Source organism: Melozone crissalis, unplaced genomic scaffold (assembly GCF_028551555.1).
Source record: "Melozone crissalis strain CALT ecotype California unplaced genomic scaffold, PUWL_Pcris_2 ptg000014l_1, whole genome shotgun sequence".
Lineage (NCBI taxonomy): Eukaryota > Metazoa > Chordata > Aves > Passeriformes > Passerellidae > Melozone > Melozone crissalis.
In genome coordinates, this window is record NW_026535792.1 from 18912589 (window position 1) to 18926693 (window position 14105).

A 14105-nucleotide genomic window follows, 5' to 3' on the forward strand; every position below is an offset into this window, starting at 1 on the left:
ATGAAAGCTGCAAATCAAGGATGGCAGGAATTGCCAATTCTTTTTTTTTTTTTAACACACCTGAGGATCTCTGCCTAGTTCAGGCCAGAATTTGAAAACGTGGCTGCTTGGATCATTTTTATACTGTATAATTAGCAGTCGAGATTTTAAATGTTAAAATGAGTTGTCACACTACTTATTACAATAATTGAGTTTATAAATTATAATGGCAACCTGGCACTGAAGCAGTCAGACCAAATTGGTTAATTACTGCAGTCTAACATCAATAATTGGATTATAGGAAACTGCAAATGAAAAAGTCTCTGAAATATTTTCCTGTGGCTGTACTTTAGGGACATGAGTTGCTGTGTACTGTAATTATGGCCATGCTGAAGATGACTACACAAACACATTTCAGCACTGAAGAGAGGATTTGGGGGTTAATATTCACTCTTGAGTTTGGTGGAACACGTAGGCTTTCATATGTCTCTGGAGCAATATGTTCGTGATCGCCATCTGTTACTCAAGAGTATTTTTATAGAAAAATAATGCAAATTACTTCCCTCTTCAATTACACTGGTGCGTTCTGTTCTGATTTGGAAAAGTGCCAGTTTGCCACATTCAAGGGACAGATGTTTATTTAACCATGGACTTTAAAAACAAGATAGAAAAATTAAGTTGCATTTTTTATTGTCTAGAATATGAAAAAAAGCCTGTAATTGTTCAACTGTATACCTTATAATATGTTAGTAAAACTTTGAGGAGTACTATCAAAGCTGTCAAGGTTCAATAGCCACACCTCTGTGATACCTGTTCCATGAAAACACTGGAACTCAGTCTTTGTTATTGCACCAAGTTGGAAAAGTTAACATTTGGTTTATATTACATTGCAGTCAAATAGATCAACAATTCTTTTCTTTTCTGGCATGGGAGAACCTCTGAGGGGAGCACTGAATATGTAGGAAATAGAACAGATTTGAAACTATGGTTTACATTTTGTCACTATGTAAAAGCAGATGGGACCGTAACAGTCTGATTCTGTTTTGTACATTTCAAAAAGCAGAATTTAAAAACTCTTTACAAACCCTAAATTACTACCCTACCATTTTGCCTGAATAGAATCACAGAATCATTAAGGTTTGAAAAGAGCTCTGAGATCATTGAGTCCAATCCTTGACCAAATATCACCTTGTCAGCTAAGCCCGAGCACAAAGTTCCATCTCCAGTTTTTCTGAACTCTTCCAGGGATAATGACTCTGTCACCTCCCTGGGCAGCCCATTCCAATGTCTAATCACTGTTTCTGTGAAGAAATTCTTCCCATGTTTGACCTAAACCTGCCCTGGAGCACTTGTTCCCCGGGAGAAGATCCTGATCCCCACCCTCCTTTCAGCAGTGAGAAATTCCCCCCTGAGCCTCCTTTTCTCCAGGCCAAACACCCCCAGCTCCCTGACCTGTTCCTCATTGTGCTCCAGGCCCTTCCCAGCTCTGTTGTCCTGCTTTGGACTCACTCCAGCACTTCCATGTCTCTCCTGAATTGAGGAGTCCACTGCATGTGCCCCCAGTGTGGGGGTCCCAGTTGTTGGTTTCTCTGGGTCTGGACTGAAGGCACTTGAGAGGGTAATTCATGTTCAGAATCAGGTGTTTATTATTTCTTATCACTAAAACAGTCTCACTGCTGTGAGTTCAGCACCTTTTCATTAGAAGGCACAAAATGGCCAACAATCTCTTGGTACAAGGTCTTTTAAGACTAAACTATCCAATTAAGTATTTACATCTAGATTATTTTCCCTTTTAACCCAATAACTGATCCCACAGAGCTGCAATGCAGACTTTTCTGCCCAATTACAAAACACCACCCAAACCCATGAAGAAGTGTAGGGGGATAGAACATAAGTAAATAAAGGTAGTATAGAAAGTAATCTTACCCCCTAAAGAGTTGCAGCTGGGTTAATCATTAAATATTTGGAGCAGGCCTGATGTTAACAGGCTGCATTTAGCCAATAAGAAGAGTGTTATAAAGAGTGGATTGGTGGGAACTGGAGTTGGCTGCTGTGAGGACAAGGAGGAGTCAGTGCCCAGAGGAGCTGCCTACAAGAAACATCAAGGAGGTACAAAACTCTGTCAATATGGAACCCTTGCAATGTAATGGCAATAGAACTCTTGCAATATAATGACAAAGAAGAAGGCAGAAGAAGCATGAAGAAGAAACTCAGGGTGACACCCTGTGCCCTCCATCTTGCTTCCATTGACAACACGCTAAAAACCCCAAAACCTAAATTTCTCACAAAGTGATACACCTACACTACTCTCTATAATCTATTTCACACTTTTGTGGATTCCAGTTTATCTTGAAGTCTGGGGCACTTTCTCCATGAGTGAGGGTCAAAGTCAGTGCTGCCCTGGGGGTCAGGGCACCCCAGGGCAGACACAGAAATATTGCCAGTGCCCTGGGTTTGCACACCCCAGCACATGCCCATGGTCACTGCCCTGGTCCTGCTGGACATAGCATTGCTGGTACAGCCCAGTGCCATTGGCCTTTTTGGCCCCCTGGGCTCATGTTGAGCCCCTGTCACCAGGCACTCCAGGTTCCTTGCTGCTGGGCAGCTTCCCAGCCCCTCTGCCCCAGCCTGTGGTGCTGCAGGGGCTTGTTGTGACCCAGGGACAGCACCCAGATCCAGCCTGTCCTGATCCCTCTGCAGAGCCTTTTTGTCCTCCAGCAGATCAACACTCCCACCCAACTTTGTGTCATCCATGAAATTCTTAAGGGTGCTCCCAATCTTGTCATCCAGATCATCAATAAAGACCTCAAAAAGGACTGGGCCCAGTACTCATCCCTGGGAAACACCACCAGTGACTGGTCCCACGTGGATGTGGCACCATTCAGCATCGTGCCAGACATTTTTAACCCAGCAGAGAGTGCACCTGTGCAAGGCATGGCTGCAGCTTCTCCAGGAGGCCAATGTGGGACAGTGCCAAAGGCTTCCTGAAATCCAGGCAGACTGCACAGCCTTTCCCTCAGCCACCAGGCAGGTCACCTGCTCATAAAAGGAGAGCAGGGCCAGAGTTCAAGCTCATCCAATGAACAGGGGAGTCCTAATCAAGGCATGGCAGAATTCCCTTAGTCACTGGGGGGTAGGTAAAGTGCATCTGTTAAAGCCCTCAGTTTAAGAAAGGAATTAATAGGGATATCAATGTGTAAGGATGACCTCTACTCATATGCACTAAGTTAAAAAATCTTTATATATACATTAAAAAAAGCCAGAAAACACTTGTTTAACAAGTGTTAACACCTTCAAAACACCTACGTTTTGAAGAAAAAAACAGATTATATTGCTACTTCTTTCCCACTCTCATTTTTAATTTCTCAAATGATAGGCATCATTACTTCTAGCTTTCAAAGATCCTTTTCCCCTTTTAGTTCAAAGGTGAGACTGGGTAGGTAAAAAGACAACTGGGTGAAAATCTGTGTTCAATGAAGCTCTTCGCAATACACACAAAATTGTAGAAAATTCTGCATCTTAATTGCTTAAGTACAAGGTTTGAAAAAAACAACAGAGTTTAAAACATGTTGGTAGAAAGATCCTGTTATTTTGGCACTAACTGGAATCAGCAGGTCCAAGTCCTACCAACAATAATCTTATGAGGCAGTCCTGCCCTGAATGCCACCTAACCACAAGTCATTAACATGAGCTTTGCTCCTTAGCTTTTGAACTCTGCTACCCAATATAATAATACTTCTGATGCATATCTCTAACAACTCTGACTTTGGCAGGTGAGGTGCCTCTGGAATTCATTACAGTAGATAACCATCATCTGACACTCCTTTAAAAAAGTCACTTATTACCTGTTTCCAGTAAATAAGTCTTTCACTTATTTCACTAGAAGGTGAATACTTCTATACTCATTGTCTTCCTGCATTTGTTAGGTTGATATGTCCTGCTTTCAACTCCTAGTTTTAAGATCAATGCATTGGTTTAATGTACAAAGAACAGTACTCTACTATAGTGATCTAAATGTATGAATTTTCCATGTGTATATACTGCAGAACTTTATATAGAAGAGGTTAGATGAAGTCATTATTGAGAAAAAAATTACACAAAGTATGTACAGTTCAATTCCAGAAGGAAAAAACACTGTGAGATTATCTGTAATATCCATTACTTTCAATTTTGCTATTACAGTAGTGCTGAAAGTGGTGTTTCTTCAGTTTCCACTGCTAATCTGAACTATCTGCATATTTAAACCAAATTATTACATGCCACAGTTTACAGCATTAGTTTACAATCAATTGAAACTAATTCTGCAGTATAGGCAAAACCACAGACAGGTCACATTCTGGATCAAACATACCACTTGAAATGAATTTATTTTGAGTGCAGCTTTAAGATGGCTAGCAAAAAGAAATCTAAATGCTCTTAACAATAGTATTACGGAGATACCCACCCCCATTTTAGTATTCTAGACAACCACTATAATCATTAGTAGGGTGAATTCGGGTTTTTAAAATCAGTCATTACACACTTTGTCAGTGACCACAGGCAGTTTATACAAGGTTTTGTAGTATAACCTCCCAAAAGCTGTCAGAGAGCAAATCCTAAGGAGCTACCCAAATTCAGGTGCAGAAGGCCACAAAAGGAGCAGAGAAAAGCAGTACCAGGGGTAGCAGGTGCTCATCACAGTGAGGGTTTGCAGGCTGTCCCTGCCCAGCAGGAACCACCACAATGCCTGACACTCACAATGCAGGAGAAACCCAACTGTCGTTATGTTGTTTTAAAATATTTCCAGATCAGCTTTTGGAATTTTTCTGTTGTCATTCTAGCAAAGAGACAAAGTTTCTTTTTCTTTCTTTTTTTTTCCTAAAATGAGATCAAAGTCCTTGCTTGCTGGGAGAAGGCTGGAAAGAGGAAGTTGTTCTCTTAGACCTGAATCTATTTGTGTCTCAGTAGGCCAGGCCACTGTTGTACAGAATTTCTCTTCTTGCTAACTGACACTCAGTGCTGCATTTCTGTTTTCTTAAGAGTACACTTCATGAAAAGCTTAAATTGTAAGATTAGAGGTAATCCATTCGAATTTACTCATACAGCAGGTCACTGAACTTCAAGCTGTTACAAAAAGGAAATGAATCTACAAGCAAAACCAAAATAGAGAAGCAGAAGAATGTGTCCAAAACACATCCTGTTTTCAGATCATCCTGTGTGCCCTTCCTTCCATGGAAGCCAATTTCTAATGTGACTGAAGTCTTCCTCAGGCACCAGAGGTTCTTTACAGGAAGGAGTTTGAAGGGAAAGCCAGGAGGAAGAGGTGAAGAAGGATGGCACTTCAGAAGTTCTATTTTATTGTAAGTGGCACTTTATACATGGTGAAGATATTTTATTTAACACGGAAAGACAGAAGTATTTAATATCTCTACTGCAGATACCAAATAAAAAATATTAATCAATTATCTTTTTTCCATTCTGCTGGCACATAAATAACATGTATTTGAAAAGGACAGGAGGGTAGTAGGAACAGCTTAAAACACAAGAACTGACTCTGTGCTCCTAACTGGTTTGTGCTGTTAGCTTCACAGCACAGCATGCAGAGGAAAGTATGAGTCAGAGCCCTTCCTAGTAAATTCCCCATGATACAACAAGAAATACTTCCAAAATACCTCTATCTGTGTGTCATCACCACATAAGGAAAATATGCTAACATAGCATTACAGTGCTACAGGGCTGGGACAGTGAGAAGAGGAAAACCAATATAATGCTTGGAGCACTGCAACACATGGGACTATTCTGGCAGAATAATGTAAGAATTTGGGGTGGAAAGTATTTTGAAAGTTGTTATAGCACTGGAGAGACCAAGCCCAGCCTTGAGAATATTGTTGTCAGAGTGATATGCTTCTGTGAAATTACACCCTCACTTGTGCTCATGGCAAACTTTGCAAATAAGTTTTGCTGAATGCATCAGTTCCCTCTCAGAAAGGCAGTGTCCTGACACGTTCCCGTTGGACTTTTGGGAAGACTTCATACCGAGAGATTTTTGTATGGTCTGTTGTGCCACCAGGAGGACTTCTACTGAACTGCACTTTGAAATATTCCAAATATTCCAGGATAAATACACGTGATTTTACAGATTACATTTGTGATTACTGACTTGCAGAAAAAAAGCCACTCAGCCTGTTACTAAAAAAAAAAAAAAAAGGGGATTTTTTAAAATTTCCACTCTCTGCAATATTTTTATGTCTCATAAGTTCTCTAAATTGATTTAAGCACATGAATGGTAACTAACAGAAATTCTTCTGCCTTTTTCTTTTTGACTGGGGTGGGAAACTGCAAAAGAATAAGCTCACGGGTACAACTTCATGCTATGTATCATTTCCTAAGAAACAACAAACATATGTTCAGTTCTGGGTTCCTCAGAACAAGAAAGACGGGCAGAGGGTCCTGTAGAAGCCCACAAAGATGATGAGGGGTCTGGAGCATCCCTCTTATGAGGAAATACAGCAGGAGCTGGGCCAGTTTAGGCTAGAGAAGAGAAAATGGAGAGGGGATCTAATTAATACATATAAATATCTTCAAGGTGAGTGCCAAGAGGATTGTGCCAGACTTTTTTCAGTGGTGCCAGCAATGTGACAAGGAGCAATGGCTATAAACTAAACCACAAAAAGTTTCATCTCAGCACGAGGAAGAACTTATGTGTAGGCTGGCAGAGCACTGAAGAGCTGCCCAGGGAGGTTGTGGAGCCTCCCTCTCTGGAGACATTCCAGACCCACCTGTGTCACCTGCTCCAGGTGCCTTCCAACCCTGACAATTCCACGATTCTGGGCCATGAGAGTGATGATTTTGTCACCATCCAGCGTGAAGCCAGTGCAGTTCTGTGAAAAATGCATATTTTATGATTGGCTTTTTGCAAATATAAAAATGAATATTGTATGTGCTGTGTTAGAAAGTAATGCTGTATTAATTCTCTTAAGTACTGTGTTAAATATGGTTTTAGGTTATAAAACATGTTAAAATAGAAACTATGCTATGTAGGATACTTTTTTTTTGTAAAGAAAGGACTTGCAGTGAGATAGCAGCCACAGGACACCTGAATCTTTCAGAGAAAAGGAATTTATTACTCTCTTATCAGAAGAAACGAACTTCTTCCTGCCTTGAAGGCGCTGTTAGGAGTCAGAGGAAGAAGTTGACGCTGAGCAGACAGAATCCTGTGTTTGAATTTATGCATCATGTATGACGTGTATGAATACGCAACAGGTTGTTGTTTATAAGGGTTAATCCTCTGCTAACGGGTGTCCTTTTTCAGGCTCGTGCTGCCCAGAAAAAGGTACCTGGACGTCCGTAACTCTTTGTCTCTGTTGTCTCATATTGTCCTAATTCAAATTGTCCCAATTATTATTACTTTAATTGTATTAGTATTTTGATAACCATTACTATTAAACTTTTAAATTTTTAAAAACAAGTGATTGGCGTTTTTCACACGTTCCCGTGTCACCTGCTCTAGGTGCCTTCCAACGCTGAGAATTCCACGATTCTGTGCCGTACGAGCGATGCTTTAGTCACCACCCGGCGTGAAGCCGGAGCCGTTCTAGCGGGCATTCCCACCCTGCGGGCCGGTGTCACCCACGCTGCGGGCCGGTGTCACGCCCGGCGGTGCCGGAGCAGCCGTGCGGGGCTGGCAGCGCTCGGTCCCGCCCCCGGCGCTCGGCACAGGCGCTGCTGCGGCGGCGGCGCTGAGGGGCGGCAGCGCTGAGGGGCGGCCCGGCCCGGCCCGGCCCGGCGCGGACATGCCGGTGAGTTGAGTTGTTTACGGTCCGCCGGCACCGTCAGCGGGGACCTGGGAGCGGGGGTGACAGAGCGGCCCGGCCGTGCTCGCTCGCGCTCGCTGCTGTTCCCGGAGCCCCCGCAGAGGCCCCGGGCCGGCCCTGTCGGGGCTCGGCTGCGGCCGCGCTGGGGCAGCCCCGGGGCCCGGCCCGGCTCCCGCCTGACGCGCCGGGCGCTTCTCCCCTTGCCCCACGCAGCTGGCCAAGGACCTGGTGCATCCCTCCTTGGAGGATGAGAAGAGGAAGCACAAAAAGAAACGTCTCGTGCAGAGCCCAAACTCCTACTTTATGGATGTAAAATGTCCAGGTAAATATTTGAAACGTTCGTGCGGTATGCAAGGAACAAAACTAATTTTATATACTGTTAATCTTCATATAACAGTTGATTATTATTTCTTATAATCTTAATATAACGGTTGATTATTCTTTCTTATCTGAGTTTGTATTCTATAGAGATCTTCAATCTTCAAATAACAGCTGATTATTATTTCTTATAATCTTAATATAACAGTTGATTATTATTTCTTGTCTGAGTTTGTATTCTGTCTAGAAAAAGGTCTGCATATTGCTTTGGGTTTTTTAACAATAAGAGTGTTTTCCATCTTTGGAAAAAGTTGATGTAAACAATCACACTTTTTTTCTGGAGGTTCTGGCATGAGTTCTCTAGTTGGGTTTTTTCCTGTATAAAATCCTTGCAAGTAGGGAAAAACCCAACCCCCCAGGTTTGCATGTATAAAGTGAGATTAACTGGATGCTCTAAAGTATCCATAGCATGAGTTTCAAACAAAAGCCAACATTGCTTTCCTTCTTTTGTAAGTTAGTTCTGGAAGAGCAACTGGAAAAACTTTTGACAAGGATATATGCAGGAGCACTGCACCTATACATAAAAGTAAAACATACAGCACCGCCTTTTTTGCATGTGCTGTTAAGAAGCTGCCATCTAACTCACATACAAGGGTTATAAGAAGTTGCCTGTGTCCACTTCTCAGAGATCCTCAGTACTTTGGCTCAGAGATATCTGTATAATCAACTTCACTTCTATAAACTAAACTATGGGGTTTTGTAGCACCATGAAGGAATGTGCTCTACCAGTGAAGAGCTTTTTTATTCAGCACAGTCACATCCATATTGCACAGTGTGGTAACTTCCTAGCAACTGCTGCAGCATAAGAAGATTCTAGCAGTAAGAAAACACTTCAATAGTGATCTTCCTGACATAGAACCAGGGAATTGTTGATGTACTCAGGTTTTCTGATCTTATTCTTTCTTAGTTGCTTAGTTTTCTAAGAAGCTCTGAGACATATTCCATCTGAAGTGAGGTAAATTAATTTAAACAACTTGAAAGTAAGCTCTGATTGCTTTCAAACAAATACAGGGTTGAAGACTAAGCCTCTGGGGTTTTTGGGGTTTTTTACTCTTTGTTCAAACCAGAATACATGAATGCATGCACTGTTATACAGTTAGTGTCAAAATAGGCACATAGGTCATGAGTTATCTTTATTATTGTTGGGTTAATTGTTTTTAGTGTTTGAGGGCTGTATAGAGCAAAGCAGGAGAGCTTCAGTAATGATAGAATCCTATGCACAAGGCACTGGAAACAGCAGATGGCCTTAGGTGTCCCCAGGTCAGTGGAATTGGAAATTCCTACCTAGATACTCAAAGGGGTTGGGCTCATTTCCCTGCCAACTCACAAACATTAAAAACTCATCAACGTGGAAGTTCAGCTTCAGTAGGGGAAAAAAGCGATTTGCTGTGATTAAATTTTAGCTGTTAGAAGTTCTTCACAAAGATTTGTACAGTTGCTCTTTGTGATTTAAACAGAGATCTGTTATTCTGTCTCATAGTACTTCTCCCTACCAAGCAGAGCTTTTGTCACAGGACCCTGCTCACAACATATGTTCTATCTTAGCTTTCTGATCCACATGTGCTGAAAATGCAATCTCTGCTCACCTTTACCTGTTTATTTTGTATATCCACATCCAGATTAAATCCTTTACAGGATTTCTCCCTCCAAAAATACCACTTGGCTAATTAAAAATACTTTTCAGGGGAAAAAAATTGAAAAGCAGTGAAAATCCCATTTCTAAGCCATGTATGAGTGATCTCATCCTTTCTTAAGTCATAAAATTTATAAGCTGTAGACAAAAGCATTACATAGGGAATTAGTGAAATTTTTCTGTGCAAGTCTTTCCATTTAAATATTATGATAGTTTTATAGAATGCAACCAAGCCTTACATGTAGCAATTATTAAACAGAAAGCAAACACAGATTGGAACAGCAGTGTTTATATTCCCAGCTTTCAGACTTTGTCAACAGCAGTGTTCCACTGTTACAAGGTAAATATTTCTCCAGCTCCATGGGTTCCTCTGCTCAGCAGAGGAGGCTAACCTGGAACTGCTGAACTTCTTTCCAGGAGATGTGATAGGCAAATTGGGGTTTGTCAGCCAGCAGGGCCTGTTGATTTTCATATGGAATCAAACCAGTTTCTGTTACCTAACTTGCTTTCCTGTGCATGTAAGCAAAGGCAAGCACTTCAGAACGCAACCATGGCTTGCTTAGTTTGGCTTGGTGTGCTGTGTGACGAAATACAGATGCATTTTGGACAAGTGTATTTAGAATACCTGATTCAATTACCACATTAAAAAATGATGCTAGAAATACCCAGTGGAAATTTCATGATGCTGTTTTTCAGGATGCTACAAGATCACCACAGTGTTCAGCCATGCTCAGACAGTAGTTCTGTGTGTAGGGTGCTCAACTGTGCTGTGTCAGCCAACTGGGGGCAAAGCCAGGCTCACAGAAGGTAAGGGCAATGTTACACAACCCAAACATGCCACTTATATAAATGCATTGTATAGCCTGCAAATGTTTTAGCTTGAATTTTGGAAACTGATACTGGAACGCTGATTTTGCAAATTGCTTGGAGTTGTCTACTAGAAACATTGTTAAAAGGCCCAGAATTGTGAATTTTTCTTCAGATTCTTTGTTTTTCAATGGCTATATAGATCTGCCAGGCAGCTAAACACCTACATTGTCATCAAACACACTTCATTTTAGGTGACTTGTCATTCCCTTCAGTTTGTGTAACTCTGAGCTGGGTTTAGTGTGCTCAAAAGCACCATCAAAGGACTGGGGTACTTTTGCCAGGCTAAAGCAATCCTGTGCCACTGCTAGTCACTAATGGCTTGCCTGTTTGTTTTTAAACAGCCCTGCTGTAAAGCAGTTCCCTGGCTCAAAGAACATTTGCTTCCTATAAATTATAAGGGAGCAAATAACCACCAATAATGTATATACAGATAACTGGTATAACACCAGTATCTTTGAGTGCAGCCCAACTCTGGGGTATGTGAAAAGCACAGGAAATGCTTTAGGATTTAAAAAATGTAAGAATTAACCCAAATTTTAGTAATTTCTTATTTAAAGGGCAAAAGGTAAGCATGTGTGCAAATTACACATAGCAGTGCTTATATAATGTGCTACAAAGGGGTGTAAACATGAGGACAGAATATCTGAAGTGAGGCTCTTGAAATGGTAACAACACACAGCAGCTGTTTCAGTTTGGGGTTTGTATCACTAAGGGATGAAACAGAGACTGAAATTTTAAAATACATCTGGAAGAAAAGAAATAGTACACCTTAATCTTGTTTTGAGATGAATTGCATGACAACCATGTTGCTCAGGTTGAGCTAGAGAAGACTTAGAGTGCTAAATCTTCACCTCTTATGGTACATGAAATTTATTTTTAATCCATGGATTTTTCTACTAACATTGGATGGGCAATTTTTCAAGGCAGTCTGACAATTTAAGGACTATTCATATCTCTACTCACATGATTTCTTTGCAGGCTGTTCATTTAGAAGAAAGCAACACTGAGCAGTTCAGCATGTGATTTTTGGATCTGTGTTCCTGAAAGCCTTACCAGCTTAAAAATGCCTGTTACAACAACAATGTGATTGTGATTGATTTTGTACAAATTACATGCTCCTGCTGACTAATCTGCTGGAATCTCTTTTTCAATAAATGATCTGAAGTGCAAGTTCTTCCTGTAAGTTTGCAGATAACCAAGCTCTATTTTTATAAGTTTGAACAGTAAAAACCTTGGACTTCCTGCATCCTTCCCCTTGCTAATCATAAACTACAGCAGTATAATGCATATAGTTACGGAAAGTGCTTTAAAAATGCATTTTGTGTATTTTATTACTGCAGCTACCATAACTGCAAGGGTTGCAAAAGCTAGATAAGATTTAAAATGGCTCATTTGCTTTCAGTGTTGCTGTAGTCCCTTCCCCCTCTTGGATAATATGGTGATAAATAAAAATGAAATGTTACTCACCTCTGTTCAGCTGTTTCTGTGGAATGCATGGGTTTTCCCTCCTGCTGATTTGATCTCAGGACTGCACTTGGTATTCTAAACTGAGATGTCTATCCAAAGAAAACCCCAAAGCACTTTGCAAAGCACTGAAAACCTGCAGCATAGAGAAGGCAACTGGCATATAAACAATTCTGTCATGGAACTACACTGAGAGGTGTGAATGGCATCCAGGCACAAGTACAGCAAACCTGTGCATACTGTTAGTATTAAATACTGCCATTAAATAATTGCCTTCTTGCAATAAGGAAAAGGGTTTAATTATTTCTTGAAAGCCATGTCTTTCTAAATGGCTGCTAAAAATGGATTTTGTTTTTAACCACGAGAAAATATTAAAACAAAATCTTACATATATCTTGTTTTATTAAATAATATCTCAAGTTGTGTATCAACAGTTCTTTAAAAGTATCAGGTGTCTTGGTAAGCTAATTATTATTGTGATTTTCTAATTAGCTAGCATTCTTTTTATGACTTTGAAAACTCTTACATGTCTAGTCAATAAAATAAACCAAAAACCTGCTAGTACAATTGGTAGCATTTGCAAGGTAAGTTTTATTTCTGTTATTTCAAACAGCAAACATGTAATTACCATATGCAGAAGGAGGTGTTTGATACAGGAACAGGTGTACCCATGGAATACATGTGCCTTCTAAGAAAAGTTGGGGTTTATGTCAGTGCCACTCACAACAAAGGTTCACTCACAGGTAAGTTTATCAGGAAAGCTGCTTTTAATTAACCAGATATAGTCTAGTTAAATTTCCCACATACAATGCCAGCCCATCAGATTTCTGGTTTTAGAACAAAGATCAAAGTAGCAATATTAATTGTGACCTGAGTACATATGCTAAGGCCACATTGATTCCTAGTCTCTCATATCTCTGCCTTCTCTACCCTAAAAGATAAGAACTCATGATTAATTTAATACTAAAGCAGAGACTGTCAGGGACCCATTTTGTTCCAGGTGCTAGAAGATGAAATGATTGGATACTCTTGAGATAAAGACAGTACATTAATAACAGATAAAAAAGCGAAATTTTGGTGAGTGGGCCAGAAACCCCAAGCAAACCATTTTTAAGGTACAATAATGATTGTAATTATGAAGAATATACTAAACTAGTCTTATAAGCTCTAATTAAAAATATAGGTAAAACACTGACCCCTCAAAATACTAAATTTCCTGATTTCTTGGTCTTGGGTAATAAATATTACCACAGGCATAGTGGGAGCAGAGATGGCAGCATGCTGCATATCACCAGGGCAGGGAACAACTATGAGGATAACATTAAAAGCATGAGTTTGGGAAGGAGGCAGGGAGGGCTATCCTGCTAGCTGCTAACCAAGACATCTTGCTCCTTAAATTCAGCTGAGCAGTGCAGGAAAGGAAGTATTGAAACCTTTCCTAAAGATATTCCTCTGTTTTGTGTCAGCCTGGAAGTGCTGTCTGATGTAACTGCAGGGGAAGTGAGGTGGGGTAAATCTTTGAGGTGACAGAGATCTCCCTTGGCATTGTGAAATACATAAAATGGACACTTCAGATGCCACTTTATTCCCATTGTGAAACAAGATTAGAAAATCTCCCACCTCTAGTCCTGCATCCAGCTCTGGGCCCCTCACTTCAGGAGAGGCATTGAGGAGCTGGAGCATGTCCAAAGGCAGGGGACTCTTTCTTTCTTTTCTTTTCTTTTCTTTTCTTTTCTTTTTTCTTTTCTTTTCTTTTTTCTTTTCTTTTCTTTTCTTTTTCTTTCTGTCTTTCCCTTCCTCCCTTCCTCCCTTCCTTCCTTTTCTTTCTTCCTTCCTTTCTCTGGGGAAGGGTCTGGAGCACAAGTCTGACAAGAAGGTGAAGGAGCCTGGAGAGAAGGGGTGGCCTTATCACTCCCTACAACTCCCTGGCAGGAGGCTGGAGCTGGGGTTGGCTTCTTCTCACAGGGAACAAGTGAAAGGACAAGAGG

The 14105-nt window shown here is 40.9% G+C and overlaps 1 protein-coding gene across 1 annotated transcript; it reads left to right on the forward strand.

Moving 5' to 3' along the window:
- Window positions 1-7694: 7694 nt before the first annotated feature.
- RPS27L (ribosomal protein S27 like) lies at window positions 7695-11823 on the forward strand. Its single transcript, XM_054272790.1, has 4 exons — window positions 7695-7757; window positions 7986-8094; window positions 10480-10590; window positions 11632-11823. Exons 1-4 carry the CDS (start codon window positions 7752-7754, stop codon window positions 11658-11660), a joined length of 255 nt encoding a protein of 84 aa, XP_054128765.1. The 5' UTR covers window positions 7695-7751; the 3' UTR covers window positions 11661-11823.
- The last annotated feature ends 2282 nt before the right edge of the window (window positions 11824-14105 follow it).

Excerpts from the sequence above, each read along its gene's own strand:
- RPS27L (XM_054272790.1), top strand. Across the intron at positions 8,095-10,479 it reads TATGGATGTAAAATGTCCAG|GATGCTACAAGATCACCACA; the intron begins GTAAATATTTGA and ends GCTGTTTTTCAG. Across the intron at positions 10,591-11,631 it reads CAAAGCCAGGCTCACAGAAG|GCTGTTCATTTAGAAGAAAG; the intron begins GTAAGGGCAATG and ends ATTTCTTTGCAG.